The following is a 23,236-nucleotide window of genomic DNA, read 5'->3' as shown; positions in this document are numbered from 1 at the left end:
TTTTAGGACTTTTGCATCTTTCCTTTGCTATCTTTCTTATGGAAATAAATTATAAAAGATTCCTTCCCGCTGGGGGAAAAGCTTGAAGAATTAATAAATGGAGTGAATGGGTTAAGCAGTACCCTGAGTACATAGCCGGTAGCTCCGTCAGGGAGTTCCCGAAAAAACGCAGACCTAACCTGTCGAAGCTCATAATGCAATGATCATTGACAAGGGGCTGAAAATGTCGTTCGATCTTGGTAAACTATATGGATACAGATGACCAGAGTAGCTTTTCTGAGAATAAGTTGTTTACCTGATTACTGTTTTTCTACGTATTTTGAATTTATACCGAGAATGGATGTGCAGTCGTTACACGCTTGCTGTTTACGAAGCTATACAACTGTTTAGGATCCTGTGAAAAACGTGTCCTGTATTGAGGTAGGTAGTTCCTTGAGCATTGAACATAAAGGACATTAAGAGTTTCCATTAGATTTTCAACTTCGTCCCCTCGCACAAAAAAAGTGTTCAAAGCAGAATGTCGCTTCTGAGCTGCTATAACATTAAATCCGTAAAAAAGGGAAACAATGTACAGTTTTTGTATGTGACAAGGTATTTATTATTTACAAAACTATACGTATGTTTATACTTAAATGCTAAGTTTCAAGAATGCAAAAATGGTTAAAACTAGCATTTTACAACTATAGGGAAGTAAACTATGGGCCCTTTGCACGGCAGCAGGATGATCACCTATATAAAAATAAAGAAAATGGAGCGTTAATTGTATATTTGGCTTAAAAGCTTAATTGGGCTGCCGCGGCTTCAAATTTCACTTAAGATTATATAAGAACGAGGAGGAACGGTGTAAAACGCGTTCGTACTCATAACAAAGTATACGCGTACGGTGTAAAAAGTATATGCCATGAAAAAACAGAATTCTTTAATAAATGTTAAATGGTTTGTTTTTGCTGAGTTTTGTGATTTATTGAAACTTAAAGCTATAAGAAAGGAAAAGTGCTTACCGATAAGTATGTGAACATTGACCGACTTTGGATTTGCATTTGATGGTAAGCAAGAATATTTTCCCGAATCAGATATCTTGGCTCGCTGAATCAAGAGATATGAAGTAGTTATATCTCCTTTTTCAGTTATTACTGACACTCCTCCTCGTGGCGAATCATAATTTATATCCTTGAAAACACCGAACGGTTTATTGAAGATAGTCATTTTTATTTTATCGTAATCTTAATTACCTGATTATTGTGGGTCCAATGCACTGTATAGGGTGGATCGGGTAAATGCTTTACGACACACGTTAAATTCACTGTTGATCCCATGTCAATATACAGTTCAGGACCTCCAGGAATGGTAGTAATAGGTTCTATAATTTAATTCAAATTGGAACATTCAAATATATAAATGGCTTACAGGCTCAAACTACAATAGCAATATGTATAATAAAATAGTAGAAGCGTTGTGAGTCGCGTTCAAACGCTCCATACATTATGTTGAAGTTAAACTTATCGAAAACTTCTATTCAGTTTTATTTTTAATTCTTCATCACAGCAATCCCAGCATCCATGCAACGAGATTGTGCAACAGCGAATTAGAATAAGTTACTGCTAGTTTCATATATTTTGTTGAACTTACCTACAACTGAAAATATCATGGTATACCCAACTGGAGGTGTGGTTGATACCTGACATTCGTATACTCCGGAATCTCTGATTTGTGCAAACATTATCTAAAATATACGAAGTGTTATACAAAATTGAATATCAGAAATGTAAATTCCCGCAGTTAATGTTTCTGTATTTCACGCACCTGTAAAGACCAGTCTCCAGTCTGTTTATTGTAAATGGAAGTAAATCGCTGGTCCGATGTATATGTGCTTTCTGCTACAGTTAACAGATGTAAGTCCCTATGGCGTATCCATGATACCTGTTGTATGGCATATTTTAAATATTTTCTACAGACATTATTTAAGTTATGACGTACCGTTTTATTGCCCAGATTCTTGATTCGACAGTTCAGGTGTCCCGTTTTCCCCACGAGAGATGTGACATTTTTGGTTGCGGAAGTATCAAAATAAGGCCCTCTATTGAGTGGCTTATTAATGTTCGCAATATATTCATTACTTGTATTTGCATACTCTAAAACTGATACTTTTTCATCAAAATATATAGTTTTTGGGGACGTTCCTCGCGAAAGTACTGGAAAAAAAGAGTTCATATAAAAACGATTTATAAATGCACAGCGTGAACATATTCATATAACTGATTGGTAGTAAAACTTACAAATATATACAATCACCCGAAAAGTCCAATAGTAACGCATTTTAAATTCTCTATGCTAACATTATAGCATCAACTGGACTTAATGTTTATTGAAATATGCACACATACATATATATTTCCGTATGTAATTATTTCTTCCTCTTACGGTTGGACATGCGCACAACATCAACCAACTTTTTCTGATAGATTTGGGGCTTTACAATTGTTTGATGATATTTTTGTTCTATGGGAATTTTTTGTATCTCTAGCCCACTGCTCAGATGCGCGAAGTTTTCTTACGACAGAAGCAAAGCTAATAAACCCATACAAACGATAAGATTTTTTGTTCGTCAGACAATTTTGCCGCTAGAATTGAGCAGTTTAGTACTCAGATCAGCAGGAAATATATCAGAAACCCAGCCAATTAAATACTAGAAATACCGCAGCAAAAGAAAGAATGAATCTATTATTTGTCGACAGAAACAAGAAACACGGAAGGAAACAAGCGCAAGAGGTTTAAAACTTGTTCATGCAGTCGAACGAAAACAGATTATATGGAGATTATAATTTATTAACTTTATACTCGGTACTAATTTGATCAATTTATAAGGGTATAAAGCACATATTAATGGCATTACCTTTCCGCCTGAATGGAGTTATCCAATAATTCCGTGCTTCCTTCCTGCATTGTCCTTCAAGCTCCATATCTGCCTTTTCCCCGGATTCCTTCAGGAACACAAGTAACTCCTCGTTGAGGACGTGGATGACCTGGCGCCTCTGGCTATAGACCTCCTCGACCTTAGCCACCTTCCAATCGGCTGTAGAAAGACAGGTTGCAGAGAAAACGCGAAGTCGAGCTAAGCTATACGCTTCCAAGGCAAGAAGATATACATGCATACATATGTATGCTTTTTCTGCCCATTAGATCTGGCGACAAAAAAATGCACACCCACACAAAGTCACATAAATCCAAACAAATGTTAGGAAAAGTAGGTATTATAAAATGGCTTTATTCAGTGTTATAGAATATTTTGTAGTAGAGAAACATAATTTACAGTTAGATGAAAGCATGTTTTTGTTTTTAATAATCATCTAAAATAAATCTATTACACACATTTTTAATATAAGAATATGCCAAGGTATATTTTTAATGGAAGATGTGTGTCAATAAATTACATTTTACATTTTACAATCTTCCTTACTAGCTTTAAAGGATCACAGATCATTCTTCTCATTGGAAAAGTAGGTCGTACAGTTTATAAAAATAAATCTGAGGACTTCAATTAAATGTTCATTATGAGAATTATGAGAACAGCTTAGTTTTATACCTTTGCTTAATATTTTCTAAAGATTGAATCGAACTAAAAGCCATATTAGCAATCAAATTAATCTTTTTTACCAAACTTTTGCAAAACAAAATCTTTTAAAGGCTGATAATATTGGAAGCGTAGGCAAATCATTTCAGGAGAATTGCGTATTTGATCAAATAAATCTGACTCTGACTCCATAATAAATACAGCTGTTCCAGCCATCGCGAAAGCAACGAAAATAACCGATGGAATAAAGGCATGCAATAAATGAAATTTGCGAAAAGTTTTCACACCATGAATGGAATTTGTATGCATGTTCGAAGAATTATCAACATTCTTAGGGACTGTCATACCGGCTGATGAATTAGAGTTAGCTTGTGGATAGCACAGTCTAGACGCGTAGCCCGTGTATGGTTTTATATTTTCTTTATGTTTTCTGGAATGATCATAGCCACTACCGCTTTCAGTGGAGGAATGTTCGGTCAACTCTCGGTATGGAAATCCAGTCAACGGTTTTGAAAAATAATTGGCACTATCATGGTTTGAAGAACGTAAACGAGACTCCTCGCAAACGGGCTCTAAAATAGGCATTTGAATACATCCATTGCTATCGATTATGCAAGTGTTCTGATCCTGCGGATGAGCGCCATAAATGTGATTGCGATTCATTTGTACATTGCAGGAGCCCAACGGTTCAGACATTGTTGAACGAGGTAAGCTACTGTAACCTGTTAAAAAATTATGGCTGTTGGGACTCCTTTTATTTAGAGGTCAATAGCAAATTAGCTTACGTATTTGTGATAATTCTCCCTGGGGACTGGAAGGAGTGGCTGGAACACTGCTCGCCTTTCGTTTACTCGAACTGGAACCATTTATTTTTTGTTCGCGTAAAGCATTTATATTTTCAGTTAATATTTCTCGCTCAGTTCGGCCAGTGTATCGGAATTTTGTACCCCAGGAGAAAAAACCTCCACCAGAAACAACGGCAGCATTTTCACTATTGGGCAGTCTGAAATGATTACAATTTACCAACGAATGCATTAATCTGTCCAATCTTATCAAACTTACGTAAAAAATAGCATTTGTTCGATTGCACATCTCCACAGATATCGACAAGCAGCTCCCGATGGGCATTTAAATCCAATAGTGTGCTTTTTCTATAAATCAATGTAAGCTGTAGTAAAAATGAAATAGTTTATTTCCGTATACATACAGGTTCACGGCTGGCATCAGTATAACTTAAATGTGCAATAAACATTTTCCCTTCAAAGTTAATCTTATGCACTTCATTCCAACGGAAATGTTGTGAGCGTTTGCCTGCAATGAACGTGCTTATACCCGAATTATTAATACCAACATACAGTTGAGATCCACGGTGATCTTTAACAGGATGCGGTTCAATTCCATAGGTTTCCAGTGTGCGAGCTATACCCAGAAAATCGTGAATAGCTAAGAAGGAATCCTGTCCAGCCTCTCGCTTTTTGTGGAGTTCAATAATTTTCTTTTCGAGATTTTCCGTTTGCCGCAAGGCCAATTCAAGTGAAGAAACATAATCGCCTATATGAAATTTCTCATTATAGTCTCCAAGTTCCTCTGTAATTTATACAAGTATGTCCATTTTTATTCGTAAGTATTACAAGTGCTATAAAAATACAACAACAAAAAAGAGGAGTAACGTTGTGGAACGTTGTGGGCTCCTAAAAAAATATGTTCTTGCAAATGAGGCCGGCAGTGACTTAATTTAAATGTGCCCTGAATAATTAAAATAAAAATAAAATTAATAATAATTGTGCGTGTGTAAACTTAAATATTGAATATACCTTGTACAATTAAAGCACCCAAAGCGGCTGCTTCACCAAAGGAGCAGTACAAACGTCCGTGTCTTAAATCTCTTTTTAATTGCTTATACAACATAATTCGAGAGATCCCAGTTAGACGAAATGGATCAGCGGGGTAAAATTTTACTCTTAGTGAGAATAAAATAGGATCCAGGTCTTGTAATAAAATGAAATTAATTAGATATATGAAGATTACTTTAAGCTGACATTTATAACTCACCTTTACTTTGTTTTATTAAGGATTTGGCCAAGTCTAACCAGTGCTATTAAGAAGTTAATAAGTTTATGCACACGTACGTAGGTATTTTTATTAACAGTTACTTACTCTTTGTTTTGACCCATCAACGTATCGCAAACCGAAGTAGTCTTTCTCTTTTATATTCAATTCTCCACATAAGTAGTCCAACAAATATATTCCTTTGTGAAACGCCTGTTTTGAGCAGTTCATTAAATATTTAGACACGTTTTGTATAAAAGTGCATTTCGTTCTGTTTATTCGCTAACTAAATTTACAAAAAGCAAACATAGTAAAAAAAACTTTCTGAAGTAACCCTATGCACAGCGAATGCCGAATAGGCAATAAATTTATAATAAACAGCAAACTAGTTGGATGCTCTGACGGTGAGCTGATCTGTTTTTGACATTCTCACATTTCAATGCAAAAAGTGCGATCAAGTGCAAAAGTGAACAATTAACAATGAATTACAACTCCTCAACCATGGCTCAAGGCAAAAATTGTCTTCATCCCAAATGCGGGAAAAGCCTATCACGGACTTCAGACCTATTAGTCTATCCTCCTTTATACTCAAAGCCTTTGTGAGAATAGTCGTGTTACAACTGAGGAAAACCATCAACCCTCAAATTCAGTCAGGCCCCCAACACGTATAACGGAAAGGAAAATCCACGGAAACGGCCCTTCTCGAAGTCATTTTTGGGATACAGAAAGCTCTACACCTCAGGGAAAACTCTAGTTACCTTCCTCGACAACGATGGAGCTTTCAACAACGTCGAGCCGGGAGCCATTACGGTTGCCCTGACTAACCATTGGGTGGGCCGCCACTTGGTGATGCTCATTGATCAATTGCTCACATGCAGGACGGTGACATCATCAATGGGATCGTCCACTCAGTCAAGATATGTCAACAGATACACCCCGCAAGGAGGTGTATAGTCTCCCATTTTATGGAACAAAAAAGTCAATAAGATTCTGTGTGACTAGTTAACCACTTCCCATTGCGGTTTATGTTGAAAGCAGCAAATTTTAATATCTGTTAATATTTTTCCTTTAATCTCTTCGATATTTTACCCGAATTCTTTTATATAAACTGTTGACGGGCTCACCCTATATCCTTATCCCATGCCTACATTTGTATCCTTCTAACATAAATGTAAAATTAAGAATAAATGTATGTACATATGTACATTCTTTATTGGTCGGAAAGGACTCTTTCTGACTCCACCAAACTACTTAAACTACACACGTAAGGTTCACTTTATAAAATAAATACATTTCTAATGCATCAATTTAAACATTCACATTTTATTGTTAAATATAAACGCACCTGAAATTCACATTCTACTACATCAGAATCATCGAGTAGACGAACTGTACATTTGTACACCAGACTTCCTTCTTGCTTGCTTTTAAACATTTTTGTTTTTCAATAAGTTTTTTACCGACTTAAAAAAATATATCTTGTAGTTATATTTGACGGCATACAAATATTTCGATATTGTCCTTTTTCGTCCTTTGATGTTTTCAATTGAGGGTACTTTAAGGGTGGTTCCTAAAAGCAACCACCGAAAAAAACCAAACAAGGCCAGTCTTTTGTAACTAAATTGTAAAATTAATGTAAGAGTGAAGGTAATTATTAATATTCGTATATTTTTAAATACCTATTTTAGACTGTTTTCTTCTTAGTTTTATACAGTCACTAGGAGCCAAGCGCTCTTTTTATTTTAAATTTGCATAGATGCTATTCAAGTGCCTCGCATTGTGTGGTGTGATCTCTCTATCAGTATCTTCCAATAAAGATTGACTCAGAAATCAAATTAGCTCCGTCATTTAGTCATTGCCAAGTAATACAAAGCATCAGCTGCCATACTTCATAAAACCAATTTAAGTTCAGATTTCAATCGAATTAACTGAGTATGTATTATAACCGAAAAATATTGAATTACTTATATTGTATATTGGGTGTAATAAATAAGAAAAAGTATTCGAATTTCATTTTATTTTAATTATATAATATCAACTGCATATGTTTAATGTCTACATACACACATACATATACATATGTATCTGTGCATCAGTGTGTTGGGTTAATAAAGTTATTAACAGAAATATAAATGTATATGTTATACTAAGGAATATTATTATTCTCAAATGCATAAAAACCACATATGTAGGGACATGGATAAAATCCCCGGATAAACTTACACCGAAAAGCCTAAGTTTTTATGAATTCCCTAGACATTCTCTACGAAACTGGGTTTTTAGTTTTCTCTATCTTTAAAATTGCGGATGTAGCAGATGTTCGCCCTTTGTGTGGTCAGAAAACTTGGTTGCCCAAGCTCTTATAGTCTAATCTCTATGGTACATCGGACATCGACTATTGATGCTGATGCTGAATATATTTATGTATACTTTATAGGGTCGAAAACGTTGCCTTCAGTTCTGTTCGTTGCGCACATGTGCTCTTAGAGCACAAGGTACATATGTACATAAATCTTTTTTCTTCACAGACGATTGGCAATGAAGATTTAACAGAGTGAAGATTATTCCTAATTATAAAATGTTATAGTATTTATTTAATGCATGTATACATTTTTCTATTAAAAACCTAGGATTAACAGTAGATTTCGATCCAAGTCTGGAGTTTTATCTTCCAATTTTTTTTTTCTCTCTCTTTATATTTACAATCTGTTTTTTTAAACAATAAGTAAATTGTATAATTAATATTCAATTAACAGAAATAGCAGTTTTCCAATGAGCCCTGCTATTATATATAACATCTTTTCAGTTTGTTGGATTTATCTATCAGGGATATCGAGAATGTGGTATCTTTTCAGTCTTCTTACTGTTAGGCTATTGTCTAATAGACTTAAGGCTAAATTATTTTCGTGGTTGTGGAGTCTGTCGATGTATTTCTTACTAGTTTTCTTTATTTCTTCTTTAATGGTTGGAATATTCAGATCTTTGATACGTAATCCATTAGATACGTAAAACGGAGCATTGACAATGTGTCGCAAAGTTTTTGATTGGTAACGCTGAAGTATCTCAATATTTGAGTTGCTAGCAGTTCCCCAATGAATTTCTTTTAGACTAATGTTTAATTCCTTTAATTCCGTTGTTTTAATTCCTTTAGCGACTACAAAAAAGTCTAAACCTAAATTGTATTTAAGTAATGTTTTTAGACAATGGGATTGCTTAGAGTTCAGAATAACCTGCACCCACGGTACGGAGCTTAGGCGAACGAACAGTCTGCTTACACTTGGGGTCAAAAATTAACAGAGATATTATACTTACCTCTTTTTTCAGGAAAATGCTTTTGTTCAATGGTGCTGTTTTTTGCACCATATTATATGTTTGTGTTGGGCAGGACACATCCCTTGACAACCTAATTGCGGATATTTTTAAAACAGGCGAAACATCGGTACCTACAACACAAAAAACTGGAATCGATGCTGCTACTGTTGACCCAACACGCTCACCAATCTCCGCTGCCCAGTATCAGTCCTGTGGAGACCAGAAAGAATGCGTGCCTCGATGGTTATGTACAAACAACACAATAAACACCAGTGGGGAAAATATAATTGACATCCGAATTGATACTGCGGCACCGTGTAAAAACTATTTGGATCTATGTTGTGATCTTTCAAACAAGGTATTTTTTAATATAATTTGTTATGCGTTAAGTTCATAAATTTACATTTATTATTTAGGTGGATAAACCTGATATCACAGTACCACGTCCCGATGCAGCAAAAGGCTGTGGTTATCAAAATCCAAACGGTATTGGCTTTAAAATAACTGGAGCTGTGAACCAAGAAGCAGAGTTCGCAGAATTCCCATGGATGGTTGCAATTTTGCGAGAGGAAGCTCAACTGAATTTATATGAGTGCGGAGGAGCTTTAATAGCGCCAAATGTTGTTTTAACAGCAGCTCACTGCGTTCATAACAAAGAGCCAAACACAATTGTTGGTATGTACATATTTATATTATAATTATTATTATAATACTTAAAAACTAAAAGTAGAGTCGCTTTTGATCGCGGCTCACAACATTCCCCTCTTATTATCTAATATAATGTTTTTTTATGCTTTTTAGTGAGAGCAGGAGAATGGGACACTCAAACAAAAAAAGAAATAATACCACATGAGGACCGTTATGTGAAAGAAATAGTGTATCATGAACAATTTAATAAGGGGTCACTTTATAATGATGTTGCACTGCTATCGCTGGAAAGTGCGTTTACCTCACAGCAGAACATTCAGCCAGTGTGTTTGCCGAGCTCGGGTGATGTATTTGATTATGATCGTTGCTTTGCGACAGGTTGGGGAAAAAACAAATTTGGAAAAGATGGCGAATATCAAGTCATTCTGAAAAAGGTTGACTTGCCTGTTATGCCGAGACAACAATGCCAGACAAACTTGCGCGAAACTCGGCTCGGAAGGCATTTCATATTGCATGAAAGTTTTATATGTGCAGGCGGTGAAAAGGATAAAGACACTTGCAAAGGTGATGGTGGCTCCCCATTAGTATGCCCCATTAAAGGTGAACCAAACCGGTTTAAGTCAGCTGGCATAGTAGCTTGGGGAATTGGTTGCGGTGAAGAAAACATCCCCGGAGTTTATACAAACGTTGCTAGCTTAAGAGCATGGATAGACGAAAAATTAAAAATTTGGCAAATAAATCCTAAACACTATACACCTTAAGAAAAGTATAAATAATCCGAAATGGATCAGAATACACGTAAACACATATTAAATCAATACGAATAAAATGTAACTTTGAAAACTTTTAAGCAGTTTATTTTAGCCGGTACTCAAGGAGTAAACAAGGTATTTTCTATTTGTGAGTGCCATTTCAAAACTAGTCCATCCGCATTAGCGAAGGTGGAGTCGCTACCGAACTCTGCAGTTAAGGCTGATTGTGTTATCTTCGGCGACGAAGTTAATGCCATGCCATGCAGTTAGTAAATATTTAAAAAAATTCAACTGAAAATTTTTATTTGGCCCATTCACACTGACATTATTCACATATCGATAGTTACGGTAACTTAAAAACTCAGAATTCGTCTTACACTTTGAGTTATGCAGTACACAGAACTTGAAGTTGAATGAGTAAATATTGAGTATAGCAGTGATTGCATACATTTCTTTTGACTAATGGGTTTTAAGCAATTTCGGGGGTACCCCTTATATTTTTAAAAGATGTTGTAGTGAGACAGTATTTCTTATCGATAGGTCCGCACAATGTATCCACCATTGATAGTGTCCTGATTCGTACATCACCATTTGATTTACGTGTCATTGAAATAACCATGTTTAAAATATTGTATTTATTTTTCTTTGCTTTACAATGTTTACTGTGCACCTCAAGCACGAATGCAGAAATAATAAACACGAATGTGGAAAGACTGTTGGATTTGTCTTCACAACTTGTGAAAACCACAATCAAAATTTCAGCTGAGGAAACAACCGGCAAACCCATAACCGAATACGTGTTCCTCGTAGGGGAGCCCAATCTTTCATTTATTTCTTTGAAAGACGACACGGAGAAAAATATCCAACTACGAAAAAATAAGGAATTAATTAATGGTGAACAAAGTTACACTATTATTTTTGCAAAGGGCTCTCCAAAGAAATCATTCGCAATCGAGACAGTCTCCTCGAAAAACATACGCCCACATCCAGAAGAAATTGAACAAAATGATAAGCAATTGGTTAGATATAATGGAAGATTGTACGTTTATTCGAAATATAAAACTGTCGTGCAGAAAACCAATGTTAAACTCAGTTCTGCGAATATACTATCCCACACCCAAGTAAAACCTTATACAGTTGGATCAAACAAAATAAATTTAGGGCCTTACGAAGATGTTGAAGGTAAATTAACATATATTTTTATTTGAATATCCATTAACCTAACAATGTTTATTTGTTTATTTTTTATTAGCCTTATCTGAGCAAGAATTGGTTATTCACTATGAAAATCAAACGCCATTTCTAACAGTTAACGCATTGGAAAGAACTATTGAATTATCTCATTGGGGTAACATCGCAATCAAGGAAGAAATTCAATTAACTCACGCTGGAGCTAAATTGAAAGGATCGTTTTCCCGATACGATTTTCAAAAGGAAGGCCGCTCTGATCACTCTGCTGTAAAATCATATAAAACCTATTTACCGGCATCTGCATCTGGGGTCTATTACCGAGACACAAATGGCAATATTTCAACATCAAACATGAACTTAGTTCGCGATTTTATTGAACTTGAGCTAAGGCCACGGTTTCCTCTTTTCGGTGGATGGAAAACAAAATATACTCTTGGCTATAATGTTCCATCATACGAATATATGTACAACGATGGCAACAAATATCAGTTAAAGATGCACTTAATAGACCATATCTATGATAATATGGTAATCGATGAAGCTGTTATAAAGATTATTCTACCAGAGGGATGCACAAATGTACAATTCTCGACACCATACCAAATAAGTAGACGACCAAATCAGCTGGTGCACACCTATTTAGATACGATTGGCCGCCCGGTTGTTACATTCTCCAAGTCTAATTTGGTGGAAAGTCACATTTCTGATTTTACTCTTAATTATAGCTTCGAAAAGGTGTCCTTGCTTCAAGAACCCTTACTGGTTAGTGGTTTCATTTATGTCATATTTTTATTTACAATTGTTCTATTACGTTTGGACTTCTCAATCACTTCACATTCCCATAAAGAATAATTAAATCGTCCTGTATGCATAAAATACTTTGATAATAAATAAAGTGTATACAACAACATTTGATTTGATTTTTGTTTTCCAATACAAACACATGGTCCGTCTACATATCACTAGGAAGCGCATCATATGCTACATTGTCATAAATTTCTTCTAAACCTGGAATATTCCGTAACTTTTCCTTAAATATATCGTAGGCTCTTCTTTCATCTAACGGCAGAGTCACCACATTCTGAAATAAAAAAATGGTTACAAATTTATTTATTTAATTGTATCTACACATCTTACGTTTGCAGCATATAGGCTCTCGCTATTCTCGATAGAGTAACCAATTTTGGATAATTTTGTACTTAAACTGTGAACATTGACTGGATTGCAAAAAAACTGAAAGTAAATAAATGAAAATAACAATTTAAGATGTGTTCAGTGCATTCAAACTAACGATTTGAGAAAACCAGAGAGCGTATTATTAATACTATAAATATTAAAAGATAATACTTAACATACATTTATATAACCTGTGGTTATGTCAACTATTTGAATATCTTCAGCTTCGATCTCAATGGCATCTTCAACTGCTCTGTCTTCTAAGCTCTGGCCATCCAATAGCTTCGATGTATCATATTGGCTTTGTATCAAACCACAATCCTGAAACATGTGCCCGACATCCACAAATTCTCCTCTTGAAATATAAAATAAAAGGCATAGTTAAGCACAACTAAAGTATTTATATAAGAAACGGAAATGATATCGAACAATTACCCAGATTTTTTTACTGTTGACGCTGCATCCATTTTAGTTGATGGAAAATTGTCGGTATAAATTATACATATGATATATACATTCCTCTTATATCGGATATCCAGGCGGTGCTTTTTTACATTTTGTGTTACATGTTTAAACTGACTTAAAGTTCTTTGTATAGTACTCATGGGCATGTTTTGCTTTAGTGCTTTGTCTATTTCCGATTGTAAAATGGAATTAATTGCTGGATCTGCCGATTTACCGTCTTGTATGGCCAGCCGCAATTGCCTTGTTATCTTCGCAAAAAGGGACGATTTAAATTCGTCTTTTTTTGCTTTTATGTGCTTTATATTGGCCCATTTTGAATGTCCTGCCATGGACCGTATGCTATTTACATTAAAATTGCTTCTACCATAAAATTTCATCGAAAATATACATATTCGATACATTTTTGGCTTTCAAAAATAATTTTATTTTATTTATTTAATCGCTATAGGGATTTAGGTGGCCGCACGACGATAATTCCGCACTGACCAGATACTTCAGTTCGGTGATTGCGATATTTTGTTGTAGAGGGTATGCCTCTGCACAATGAGCCTATCAGGGGAACGTTGGGAATTTTTGAAACACGTGCCTAACCTATTCACACTTGGGTTGGGTTGCGTTATTGAGTTCTTGCGTCTTGGTTCTGAAAAATTATGCTATCGATGTTTGTTGATGAGTGTTAAGTGAAAAGTGTTGCATTAAATATGTAGGTTTTCTTATACGATGTTAACTATACAATAAAATGTTTAGTTGAAAAGTGTAGTCGAGCTTAACAAATTTCACTACTCGACCAAATCGAACAATTTGTTCCCCTAAACAACCAAACCAACTTTTTCTGAAAGATTTGGGGTATTAATGAATTAGGAGAACTATGCGCTCATTAGGACGAACAGACAGCTGTACCGACTTGTCAAGACTCGATCAAGAATATTAAGTTTTTTAAGTTTAGTTTTGATCTAAAATAAAACTATATTTAATTCAGATCGAAAAAAGCTAAAAAAAAACATGTTCATAATTTTCGAATTTTATTTGATCTATTTTTAATTTAATAAGTATTTCATAAAGAATACAAATAAACAAATCTATATATGTCGCTAAACAAATTGGCGGCTTTTTAAGAATTCAAGCATGCCTTGAACATTGGCATTGACCTGGGGTTGTGTCAGCTGTTGTCCATTTATAATGTTATTGGGCATGGGCATTCCAGAAAGAAGTTGCTGTGGTTGAGTGTTGAAACCTAAACAGAAATATGAATTAAGTTGCTCCTTTTCTCCGAAAATCATACTACCTTGAGCATTTGGCTGTTGAACCAAATGTTGTAAAAAAATGTCTTGCTGCTGCTGAGGATGTGGGGGCATTTGGTTTTGCGGAAAAGATGAAAACTGTCTGAATGACAGTATAGCCGGATCCATGGCAGTCCAGTCAGGAGAACTATAAACTGTTAAAAATTCATTTGTTGAGTAGACGCCTTTTATTTTGTATTTTTATACCATAAATGCACCTACACCTTTATTTTCGTTGCAGTCTGAAGCAAAAATCTCACGCATTTTTAAATGGCGAGTGGAGAGAATAAAATAAAGAAAGGGCACAAACCTTTATTTTGAGCAATTTGATGTTGTAATTGTGCATCTCCAATGAGCTGTCCTTGACTCGGGTGCATTGCTGGCAAATTCGAGTTCCAGTTTGTTGCCTGAGGCACTTGATGCTGCTGCGCTTGGCTACCATTTTTTACTAAGCTGCTGCTCAAAAAAGGCATCATTTTACTAGAATGCAATCTAGATGCCCCTCCGAAACCTAAGGAATTCATATGATTGAAGCCCGGAGGCGGCATTCGAGCCCGTTGAATGTTATCAAGACGTTGCTGATGTGAAGTTTGTGCTTGCTGTTGTAATTTTAATGCGGAGTTTCCATTATTAATACTTTGTTGTTGAACAACTTCATTTTCCATAAGCTCAGCTAGTCCTTTTTGAGTTTCAATAAAAGGATCAAAACCTAAATTAAAAACATTTCAAATAAATATAATTTGTAAGCTTTCAATAAACTGACCTAAATCATCATCAATAATAGTGCTTTGAGGAAACCGATTCAGCTGAGATTGCGAGTTTGGAGGTTGGGACTGTAAAAAATATAAGAAATAAAGTACAAAACTCGTTTGGCAGCAGTCTTGGCAGCAATAATATAAAGCTATCCAAAGTAGTAAGACTCACCAAAGTTTCAAACATTCCAATTAATCTTTGCTTTTGAATATGCGATTTTGTGTTAGATCCTTGAGTAAAGAAATAAATGTTTGCTTTGTACAATTTTCTACATTGAAAAAAACTCATTTAAAGTTACCAGTTTCAACATATGGAGCATTTAGTCGAGTGTTCTCCAGTAGTGATGTTGCTCTTTGTGTATCATTCACATCCAAGTTTCCGTTGATTTGGCTCGTATGACCATAAGGATACTGGTGGGACTGCTGTTGACTTTTATGAAAGTCAAAGAACTTTGACATATTACCGCCGAATGCATTATTCGGCGTAGTCCCATTTTCTCCGGCATTCTGTTGCATTTGGTGCTGCAAGGCTTGAACTCTATTAATATCAACTGAGTTGCCACGAAAATGGCTAAGGATGTCTAAAATAAAATAAACAAAATATATATATTGAAAACCAGCTGCATCCTGCCACGTTTCGATGCCACTCACCAGCATAAGGAGCATTTACTTGCGAGAGTGCAATATTATTTGCCATGTCGTTTCTTTTTTGTAGTTCATGCATGCGAAGAAATTCTTCCTGTTGTTGCATTGCTTGCTGATGAAAATGGTGCTGGTGCTGGTGAATATTTTGCTGCTGCAAAAGTTGCTCCTCTACTTGCTTATTGTTTCGTAGCATTACGTTTTTAAAAGCATCTTCCCATTCTTAGTTAAATTAAAAGAAGATTTCAATTGAATACAAATTTATAATGCTGTGCATCATATGGATTACTTTATGCCATAACAACCAATTAACAAACCGTTCAATAGCTGACTATGAATTTTTTCGATGAATATTTCGAAATGGATTTCCAGTTTCGAGCAATTCATCTTTAAAGGAACGAACCAGGGGATATTGATTACGAAAATAGACACTTAAATTTCCAACCATAATGTAAGCTCATATTTTAATGATTTGAATTCAGTATTATAGCTATCAGCTGATGATCAGTTGAAGGGCAATGGTTCGTTAATGGCAAGGATTATGACTATCGAATATAAAAAATAATTACCATTTGTATTTGAGGCCTTTTGAATTCCATCAATATCTGAAGTTTTAACCGGAAATCACAAGAAAAAAACATTACTATTACTTGAAATTGAAAAACTACATTAATTACTTAAAATAAGTATTTATCTGGTTCTACCTGTCTATGTATTTTAGTGTTATAATAATATTTTGACAATATACAAATCTTTGGCCTGGTCACATCCCCTGGACCAGGCGAAACGTGGCCCAGCTGAAACGTGTCCCAGCTACTTGCTTCAGGGCAAAGAATGCGCTTGAGGATTTATTTATAATATTTCATAGCTGTGGATTCGCGGGTTTAAGCCCTAGGACTGGCTCAGTCAGTATATATTTATGTATCTATGGTCCATTAACAGTGTATAAATGTATATATTGTCCTGACTCAGTACCGAGTATAAAGATTGTGACACGTACAAACGCATCTCACAACGTTTCGCATTAATATGGTAAGGGTGATTTACTATTATGCATAAAGGCAAGCAGACGGAAAGAGCTATTGATGCTTCATTTATATTTGATGGAGTCGACTAATAAATAGAAATGTTACCGTTGATTAAGTCAGGCAAATGAGACTGGCGCATTTCCACTTCTATTTTATTTTTTAATATTGGAGCTTGCTGGAATGCTGCTGAAGACGAGAAGAAACTAATGGTATCATCGAAAATATTTAGCTTGGAAAGCTCATCTGAAATAAACATTAAATCATTAATAAATTATATTTTTTAGATTTTTGCATATTTTTATACCGGACAATGGGATTCCGTTTTCTGGTGGATTCAATGGACTTTGTGGTAAATGAAGCTCATTATTATTAGTGCTGTTTTCAACTGAATTTATGCTTTCGTTTACTACTAATGTACAATCTGATACTGTTTTACAGTCGACATTCATAGACTCCTTTGTTGAATTGATGCTTTCTACATTATCCATATTGTCTTCAGAACGAATAATATTGCACTTGCTCTCCTGATAATCAACAGGTAAACTCTTTACACTCACGCTGCTTTCTGAGACATGTCCTTCGCTATTTTCACTGCAAGAACTTAGCGATCTTTGAACGCTAGATTCCGATCTCGTTTGCTGTGAGGTCGTTTCACAACTTTCCCTTTTCTTCAGTTTTATTGAACTATCCTTGTCTTTTACGAACTCAACTTCGGTTTTTGTTTGTGAAACTTTAACATTTTGTTTATTTTCCTTTTGTTCACTAGAAATAGGATCATGGTAAGACTCTTTATCTTTGTTTCTCTCTGTTCTTGATAGATTGGATGTAGTGCTTGAATTTGTTTTTGTCGAAACAATTGTCTCCGCATTGTCTCTTGTAATTGTTTCAATATCTCTGACATCTGGAATAAAGTTTTCCTTGTTTGATGTATTCGAAGTTGAGCTTGCACTATTTTTGTTATTTTTGGATTTGACTTTTTCGTGTCGGGTTTTTTCATTTCGAAATTTGTCTTTTTTATTTTTTCCATTAGTGTTTGTGCTTGCAGTGGGCTCTTTTCCATTAACTGGCGAGACGGATAAACTAGGCCAAGCTTCTTTTTGCTGAACATTTACTGCACTTGAGGCAACACTTGCAGCAGCGGACACAGATGACGATGAAGTTGGGGCTGAAGACGCCGTCGTAGTAGATGCTAATTGTGAATATATTTGTCATAACATTAAGTCATTTGTTCATTTTATTTATATATTTAATTACCATTTGTTTTTGGTGTTCCATTACAGTTTGCAGCTCCTGGTGAATTCTGTCCAAAAGATGCAGTTAGAGCATCGTGTAAACGTTTTTCATACTCCTGGTGTTTTCCCTGATGCATTTGCTTAAAAACAACAAACATAAAATGTTCATGGATGCTTCAAAATTCTTGAGAGAATTCTTCAAACCTCTTTTGTGAAACTGGCTTCGGGATCTCCCAGTTCGTGCAAGTACATGCAATCCCCTTTAGGACATTGCTGGTTTTTCATGAAATGGCTACAGTACTTTGTTGTCCCCAAGCTGGTTTTTATAAGGCGACCATCTATCATTATGTTATTGACACTTTGTATAGCTCGTAGTGCATCTGCATTGTGAACGTAGGTAACATAGGCGGACGCTGATGGACCCTTTAAGTCAAACAAATATTTCAAATCAACAAGTGTAATCGATTTATCCGAGTGTAGTGTAAAGAAATGAAAATAACTGCAAGATAAATTGTTTAAATAAGGTAAGCGGCTAGACAACGGTTCCCGCCATCACCATTTTTCTCACCGAAACATTAAATCTTTCAACAAAGGAACAAATAAGTTGGCTTAGCTGAGAACACCCACTAGAGAGGTCGAATCTTTTTTGTCTTTTGGAATCTTTGGAGTTCCGATTAGCTATCACACCTTCAAGGCCACCAAAATGGCGACATAAAACTGACAATCTACAAGTCAATGATCTAGCGGTTATCAAGGATGACAGACTATACCCCAATGACTGGCAACTTGGAAAGATAATAGAAGTTCACCCTGGAGTTGACAGTGTATCGAATTGTTTCAAAACAATGTCATCTGCAGCAAAGAATTAAAGTAAAAGATCGCCCAACGACTCGAAAAATGTCTAGCTAATTGTATGCTCGCCAAACATCGCTGCCGCTTGAGAGATACTCCGTTTGCCCTTTGTCGTAGAACAAAAAATTTCCCTATCTGCTCATTATATTTAAGTGTTTACATTTGAAGTAACCTGCAATTTGGATAAGAATTAAAGTTTATAATGGTTAAACTCATGTCGTATTAGAGTTAAAGTTCCTCAGAGAAGTTTGCTCAACATTGAAGTTCGAAACGACAATTTCACAGTAAAATGTACGTACTGTTTGTGCGGATGGATGCAGCAGTTTATAACAAAGTATCTAGCAAAAAAAGATTCTGAATCGAAGAAATCTTACCTGCACCCCAGCATAAGTGGTACTCGGGTTTATAACGACTTTATGAATTTTCCCATATTTTCCGAAATACTCGTGCTTTTTTAATATCTAAAAATTAAAACAAGAAAATATCTTTTGATAATTATGAAGTTTTTAGATTAAATCGTGACTTACGTCTGCATCCGCCAGTCGAGGCGGTAAACCCACGACAAATACCAAGTTGCGCTGAACCACTCGTACATTAGCCAAATGTTTCCGATTCTCTGTTATCTTGTGTTTCCGTTGTTGATCCCTTTGACGCTTTTGCGACTTGAAAGCAATCATCTAAAACAAATCATATTATTTTTTATCATAATTATGTAACTCATTAACTTACTTCTTCTTGTGATAATGGCTTAAAGTCTGCAGGATTTTCAGGATATTCTTTTCGACATGCCGGGCACAACTTGTTCTCATCCGTGCGGATTCTGTGCCAGCAGAATCTACAAATCTATAAATAAATGTTTTATATATATTTATATATCAATTTGTACATATGTAGTAGGTATTATACACACCTGGTATCCGCAGGTACATGGAAAGAAGGTGAGATCATCTACTTCAAGTGGCTCCATACACAAAGGACACTCCACAGAGTCCTCATTGCTGCTCATGCCGTTCATTTTTCAGGGTATTAACGAAGTGCTTGCAGTGCTGATTGTGATTGATCACTATAAAACTGCTGGATACACAAAAATTACATTACATACATTAAACATAGTTATTAAATAATAGTACAATTTATCAGGCACTGTAAATAACACAAACATATGCGAATACGCAGCACCTATAACAAAAAAATTAAGCTTTTTGTTTGAATACGTAAAACAGAAAAGTATGAGTATACCCGGGTGTCTGACTGTTTGTTTAAAAAGAAAAATGTATTAAAAATTATATGTAAAAGCTTAAGAAGCATGTATAACATGTATCAAAGGTTTGAAATTGAGTTTCGTTAATTTTTTGATGTTTTTAAAGACACTAGATAGGTAGGTAACTAAAAAACTGTGCCAGGAATTTGTTGTTTACCTTTTCGTTTCTCTAGTATCCAGCCACCTGAACGTAATCCACAGATTCAATTCAATACTTCAATATCTAGGGCGTGTGTGGACTGAGAGAACAGCTGACACAAATCTCAGGAATACCTATGTATATAGTTGACAATTATACCTGGAGTGGAAAGTGAAAAATGTAGGAAATAACTTTGTGAAAAACAAAGAAAAGAGACGCAACATTTCCAAATAGCTGTCAATTCGGAACTACAGTTGGCACTATGTACAAAGCACAGCTAATTCATCAGAGTGACCATAACCGTTTTATGATTTCTGATAGAATTGGGTCCCAGGTCCCAACACTTTTGGTTTTTTTAATTAGACTGCTGAAAAGTCAGCATCATCATGGTTTAAGATTTTATTTGAATCTGATTTTTGAATTGGTTTGATGGTTTTAATGGTTATGTTGAAGGTATTAATTAAATTGACTTCCAAATCGTGAACTGTTATATTGTTTTAGTAGATCGTTACAATAATTATAATTATAGTTATATTACCAATTTAGATACTTTTTTACATATCACCAATGGTTTTCTTTAAAGAGCCAACACCCCAAAGAGGTTGAAATATATTGAAATTCCTTGATCAGATTAAAATAAGCGGAACCTTTAGCAAATGCTATCAATTTTAATAGTAAGTCAGCAGTGAACAACAGGTCAAGTATTCTTCTAAGAATCAAGCGCTTCACTGTTTCTTCTTGTCCGATAACTTTTATTAAAATACGATTTTTGGAAAAATTCACGAGACAACAGCTCTATAGTTTTCTGTGGAATTCCCATATTTAATGGGTTTATCACCCGAGCCAGCTTGTTAATGTACAAACAATGTAAAAAGTAATTAGTATTTCTAAACACAAAAGTTTACCATGAAAAATAAGCAAACAAAAATTTCACAAAATATGTATGTACAGTACATATTTTTTGAAAACATTTTGTTCAGGTGAATTTTCACCTGTAAAATTTTGTTTCTGCCAGGAAAAAGTAAAATTATACTTCGTTACGCGCTTCTTACAGACCTAACAATATGTTCGGATTTAATTAAATTTTTTTTTTATTTAATATTTAAAAGCAACATGAAACATTTTTGAACAAAAAGTTACATATGCATGTACATATGTATGTCATATGAATGTATATATTTATTTACGTAAATATGTGTGTTTGTATGTACATAAATATGTACGTCTCAGCATGTATTAACAGTACAAGTTCGAATATTTTAAAACTATTTAGCTTGAAGTGTCCGAGGGAAGACTAACTTATTAACTTTTATGACGTTTATTCCAATTATTTCCCATGTGTCTTATATGTATACATATGTACATACACATGTATGTTTGTATATGTTGTTCTCAATAACTTAATTTTGTTTGAGGCAAATTACAAATACAAAATGTACAATTTTTGTGGCGAACTTTTTAGAAGAGAAAATTAAGGAGAACATTTTTGTATGGGATTTGTGCACAAAGTAAAAAACTGACCATCAACCTTCTTTGTATGTCATAAACCGTATGCAGATATATGAACATACATACATATGTACACACACTGTCTGTATGAGTGTAAATATGAATGTATGTATGTCACAACTAATTTTAAAATGCATACCATTCGATATACTTAAAAATCCAGTTGCTTACTTAAAATTTGTATTACTGCAACATGTATTTCCTATTATATTGAATCAAAATATGGCACTTAGTGGAATTATTACAGGAATATTTAATATTTACCTAACAGGTAATATCAACAAACAATATATAAAAACACATACGTACACATATGTACACGTAACACGTATATTTGTAGATGTGAAATTTTCTTTATACACTATGAGTAAATAATTGGTTGATATTTGTATTGTAAGTTGTTCTCAATATGTATCTTCCGTGTTTTTTTTTTTGTATACAATAAGCTATGCTATGTTAATTACTTGATTAAATGTATCAAACTTAAAAGCCAGAAAATATACGCGATAAGCTAATACATTTGTTAAAAACTATCGATATTTTATATGTATACAAATGATATGGAAAATATCGCTACCTTTCCGGAGAAGCATTGGAAATAGTCGGAATATGTGAAACATCGGCTCGCACTGGCACCATCCACCCCCCACACACCATGATACAAAAACTGGTAAAGTTAGACATTTAAAAGCTTCCAAAGCCATCATACAAACAATGGCAACATTATCTTTGTTGCACTTTGCACATCATGTTAAATATGGTCAACTGCTTAGTTAATGAAAATTGGGAACTTACTGAAACAACTTATTGCTTACAGTAATATAAAACTAAAATTATTAAAATCAGTCAACAAAGTTGGTACGATCGGCAATAGAAACTTGTATAAGCTAAATTCAATCAAAGCCTTCATTTGAAACTCATTGGAAAATGCATAAATTTAGTTTGGAACTTTTTTGGCTGTTGGTTATCTCCTGGAAGAGTGCCTCTTTTGCTTCTCTAGGTGCCTTTTCTCCATGTTATTTTGGGATCCACGCAAATCTGCAATATTTTTCTGTCAGTTCCACCTGCCGTTCTCTTCTTTTGCTGCAAATAGTGTAAAATATTAATAATATGTAAAAATAAAATATAAATCTATCAAACTTACCACATGCATTCTCTGCTCTTTCTTCCATTGTTATTTAAGTTCTTGTTTTTAAGTTTTGTGCTCCTCCTGCTTATTTGTTTCTGTTGGGATGTCTTTTGTTGTTGTTTTTCCATTGTCCTGTCAGTCATAATTTGAATTTTTCAGGAATTTTCATTTTTCGATCTGAGTGCATTTATTTATGGTTGTATTGGAAAATGATCGAATAAATTTCGCAAAGAAACGAGCAGATTAGG

The 23,236-nt window shown here is 34.7% G+C and overlaps 6 protein-coding genes across 12 annotated transcripts; 2 read left to right on the top strand and 4 right to left on the bottom strand.

Moving 5' to 3' along the window:
* Positions 1-577: 577 nt before the first annotated feature.
* On the bottom strand, positions 578-2,438 carry LOC117584066 (hemicentin-1). 2 transcript variants are annotated; one of them, XM_034272808.1, is made up of 7 exons: positions 2,277-2,434; positions 1,978-2,192; positions 1,804-1,920; positions 1,630-1,723; positions 1,233-1,360; positions 1,002-1,170; positions 578-729 (listed from the first exon to the last, which is right to left on the bottom strand). In XM_034272808.1, exons 1-7 carry the CDS (start codon positions 2,314-2,316, stop codon positions 629-631), a joined length of 864 nt encoding a protein of 287 aa, XP_034128699.1. In that variant the 5' UTR covers positions 2,317-2,434; the 3' UTR covers positions 578-628. The 2 variants fall into 2 exon arrangements, with proteins under 2 accessions (XP_034128699.1, XP_034128700.1); XM_034272809.1 differs by lacking the exons at positions 578-729; positions 1,233-1,360 and having other exon boundaries at positions 1,083-1,170; positions 2,277-2,438.
* A 931-nt stretch (positions 2,439-3,369) lies between these two features.
* LOC117584796 (FERM domain-containing protein 5) lies at positions 3,370-7,192 on the bottom strand. Of its 2 annotated transcripts, none has more exons than XM_034273914.1 (8): positions 6,966-7,192; positions 5,729-5,833; positions 5,630-5,666; positions 5,386-5,559; positions 4,779-5,158; positions 4,634-4,722; positions 4,357-4,574; positions 3,370-4,293 (listed from the first exon to the last, which is right to left on the bottom strand). In XM_034273914.1, the coding sequence occupies exons 1-8, from the start codon at positions 7,053-7,055 to the stop codon at positions 3,641-3,643; spliced, it is 1,746 nt and encodes a 581-aa protein (XP_034129805.1). In that variant the 5' UTR covers positions 7,056-7,192; the 3' UTR covers positions 3,370-3,640. The 2 variants fall into 2 exon arrangements, with proteins under 2 accessions (XP_034129805.1, XP_034129804.1); XM_034273913.1 differs by having other exon boundaries at positions 5,624-5,666; positions 6,966-7,191.
* Positions 7,193-7,428: 236 nt separating this feature from the next.
* LOC117584798 (phenoloxidase-activating factor 2) lies at positions 7,429-10,430 on the top strand. Its single transcript, XM_034273917.1, has 4 exons — positions 7,429-7,552; positions 8,945-9,290; positions 9,349-9,607; positions 9,734-10,430. Exons 2-4 carry the CDS (start codon positions 8,949-8,951, stop codon positions 10,339-10,341), a joined length of 1,209 nt encoding a protein of 402 aa, XP_034129808.1. The 5' UTR covers positions 7,429-7,552; positions 8,945-8,948; the 3' UTR covers positions 10,342-10,430.
* Positions 10,431-10,916: 486 nt separating this feature from the next.
* Positions 10,917-12,436, top strand: LOC117584797 (dolichyl-diphosphooligosaccharide--protein glycosyltransferase subunit 1). Its single transcript, XM_034273915.1, has 2 exons — positions 10,917-11,514; positions 11,585-12,436. The coding sequence occupies exons 1-2, from the start codon at positions 10,950-10,952 to the stop codon at positions 12,373-12,375; spliced, it is 1,356 nt and encodes a 451-aa protein (XP_034129806.1). The 5' UTR covers positions 10,917-10,949; the 3' UTR covers positions 12,376-12,436.
* Positions 12,437-12,449: 13 nt separating this feature from the next.
* On the bottom strand, positions 12,450-13,620 carry LOC117584799 (probable transcriptional regulatory protein MMOB1910). The gene is made up of 4 exons (XM_034273918.1): positions 13,135-13,620; positions 12,880-13,054; positions 12,661-12,756; positions 12,450-12,604 (listed from the first exon to the last, which is right to left on the bottom strand). The coding sequence occupies exons 1-4, from the start codon at positions 13,563-13,565 to the stop codon at positions 12,476-12,478; spliced, it is 831 nt and encodes a 276-aa protein (XP_034129809.1). The 5' UTR covers positions 13,566-13,620; the 3' UTR covers positions 12,450-12,475.
* Positions 13,621-14,169: 549 nt separating this feature from the next.
* Positions 14,170-22,299, bottom strand: LOC117584794 (alpha-protein kinase 1). Of its 5 annotated transcripts, XM_034273912.1 has the most exons (18): positions 22,169-22,296; positions 20,369-20,509; positions 19,861-20,024; positions 19,680-19,793; positions 19,478-19,627; positions 19,325-19,411; positions 18,303-18,521; positions 18,121-18,238; positions 17,171-18,055; positions 16,972-17,109; positions 16,408-16,443; positions 15,848-16,060; positions 15,496-15,777; positions 15,369-15,427; positions 15,208-15,277; positions 14,755-15,153; positions 14,450-14,599; positions 14,170-14,398 (listed from the first exon to the last, which is right to left on the bottom strand). In XM_034273912.1, exons 3-18 carry the CDS (start codon positions 19,963-19,965, stop codon positions 14,256-14,258), a joined length of 3,168 nt encoding a protein of 1,055 aa, XP_034129803.1. In that variant the 5' UTR covers positions 19,966-20,024; positions 20,369-20,509; positions 22,169-22,296; the 3' UTR covers positions 14,170-14,255. The 5 variants fall into 5 exon arrangements, with proteins under 5 accessions (XP_034129803.1, XP_034129799.1, XP_034129800.1 ...); XM_034273908.1 differs by having other exon boundaries at positions 14,170-14,599; positions 22,169-22,299; XM_034273909.1 differs by having other exon boundaries at positions 14,170-14,599; positions 19,861-20,021; positions 22,169-22,299.
* Positions 22,300-23,236: the final 937 nt, after the last annotated feature.

This window comes from Drosophila guanche, unplaced genomic scaffold, assembly GCF_900245975.1.
Source record: "Drosophila guanche unplaced genomic scaffold, DGUA_6, whole genome shotgun sequence".
Classification (NCBI taxonomy): Eukaryota; Metazoa; Arthropoda; class Insecta; order Diptera; family Drosophilidae; genus Drosophila; species Drosophila guanche.
The sequence above is the reverse complement of the archived record's forward strand: the minus strand, read 5'-3'. Positions and strand labels throughout refer to the sequence as shown.

Coding starts and splice junctions, on each gene's coding strand:
- LOC117584798 (XM_034273917.1), top strand. CDS start 8,949: ATGCTTTTGTTCAATGGTGCTGTTTTTTGCACCATATTATATGTTTGT. Junction 9,291..9,348: donor GTTGTGATCTTTCAAACAAG/GTATTTTTTAAT, acceptor TTTATTATTTAG/GTGGATAAACCTGATATCAC. Junction 9,608..9,733: donor AGAGCCAAACACAATTGTTG/GTATGTACATAT, acceptor TATGCTTTTTAG/TGAGAGCAGGAGAATGGGAC.
- LOC117584797 (XM_034273915.1), top strand. CDS start 10,950: ATGTTTAAAATATTGTATTTATTTTTCTTTGCTTTACAATGTTTACTG. Junction 11,515..11,584: donor GCCTTACGAAGATGTTGAAG/GTAAATTAACAT, acceptor ATTTTTTATTAG/CCTTATCTGAGCAAGAATTG.
- LOC117584796 (XM_034273913.1), bottom strand. CDS start 7,055: ATGTTTAAAAGCAAGCAAGAAGGAAGTCTGGTGTACAAATGTACAGTT. Junction 5,560..5,623: donor CTTAATAAAACAAAGTAAAG/GTGAGTTATAAA, acceptor TTTTATTACAAG/ACCTGGATCCTATTTTATTC. Junction 4,294..4,356: donor GGGAGAATTATCACAAATAC/GTAAGCTAATTT, acceptor ATTTTTTAACAG/GTTACAGTAGCTTACCTCGT.
- LOC117584799 (XM_034273918.1), bottom strand. CDS start 13,565: ATGTATCGAATATGTATATTTTCGATGAAATTTTATGGTAGAAGCAAT. Junction 12,757..12,879: donor TAACCACAGGTTATATAAAT/GTATGTTAAGTA, acceptor ATTTACTTTCAG/TTTTTTTGCAATCCAGTCAA. Junction 12,605..12,660: donor AGAGCCTATATGCTGCAAAC/GTAAGATGTGTA, acceptor TTTTTATTTCAG/AATGTGGTGACTCTGCCGTT.
- LOC117584066 (XM_034272808.1), bottom strand. CDS start 2,316: ATGCGTTACTATTGGACTTTTCGGGTGATTGTATATATTT. Junction 2,193..2,276: donor TCGGGTGATTGTATATATTT/GTAAGTTTTACT, acceptor CTTTTTTTCCAG/TACTTTCGCGAGGAACGTCC. Junction 730..1,001: donor CAATGTTCACATACTTATCG/GTAAGCACTTTT, acceptor ATTTTTATATAG/GTGATCATCCTGCTGCCGTG.
- LOC117584794 (XM_034273908.1), bottom strand. CDS start 19,965: ATGAACGGCATGAGCAGCAATGAGGACTCTGTGGAGTGTCCTTTGTGT. Junction 16,444..16,971: donor TTTGCCTGACTTAATCAACG/GTAACATTTCTA, acceptor TTAAAACTTCAG/ATATTGATGGAATTCAAAAG. Junction 15,778..15,847: donor AGTAAATGCTCCTTATGCTG/GTGAGTGGCATC, acceptor ATTTTATTTTAG/ACATCCTTAGCCATTTTCGT.